Source organism: Wasmannia auropunctata, unplaced genomic scaffold, assembly GCF_000956235.1.
Source record: "Wasmannia auropunctata unplaced genomic scaffold, wasmannia.A_1.0 LD286283.1, whole genome shotgun sequence".
Classification (NCBI taxonomy): domain Eukaryota; kingdom Metazoa; phylum Arthropoda; class Insecta; order Hymenoptera; family Formicidae; genus Wasmannia; species Wasmannia auropunctata.
In genome coordinates, this window is record NW_012076607.1 from 1 (window position 1) to 604 (window position 604).

General features: G+C 42.4%; 1 protein-coding gene across 1 annotated transcript; it reads right to left on the bottom strand.

Moving 5' to 3' along the window:
* Positions 1-16: 16 nt before the first annotated feature.
* On the bottom strand, positions 17-596 carry LOC105461505 (ryanodine receptor 44F-like; the record flags this gene model as incomplete). The annotated part of the gene is made up of 2 exons (XM_011708004.1): positions 409-596; positions 17-129 (listed from the first exon to the last, which is right to left on the bottom strand). Coding segments are annotated over exons 1-2 (248 nt in total), but the record flags the coding sequence as incomplete, so codon positions are not given.
* Positions 597-604: the final 8 nt, after the last annotated feature.

Genomic DNA, 604 nt, shown 5'->3' on the forward strand with positions numbered 1-604 from the left:
ATAGCAAGGAGGATACCTGGGCAGGGAATGTAGGGAAGTTTGGCGGAAGCAAGCGATTACCGCTCGTTTACGCTGGATCGACACCACTGATCGGTACTGACTCTTGCTCTGCTGTTGTGGATGATCTATCTACTCGGGAAACAAAAGTACACGGAGTGAATACGATGAGCACACGCCTTCGGCGCGACTTAAAGAAACAGAAGAATGATGATGATATGACGAACTGATTTTCGAAAAGACAATGGCGTTTGCAATTCCAGTGATCACGAAAACATTAATATCAACAGCAAATTATAAAAAAAAAAGATTACAGAGAGCTTCGGAAATCTTTTTTTAAAGTAATTTGAATATCCACGAAATTTAAAAAATTACAATTACACGACGACATCAAGCGGCTTCATAACTAACCATATGTAAACCAAACAAGACTTTGGCCATGTCGGTGATCCTAGCAACGACATCCTCCAGCTGTTGAGCCTTTACGGGCTCCATCGCGTCCTTCTTCTGACCTAATTTAGAGTACAAATAATGCTGCCAGGACATTTCATCTGCAGGATCGATCTTGTCCGGCAGAGTTAGCTGGATTTTGGCAAACTCCGAGATA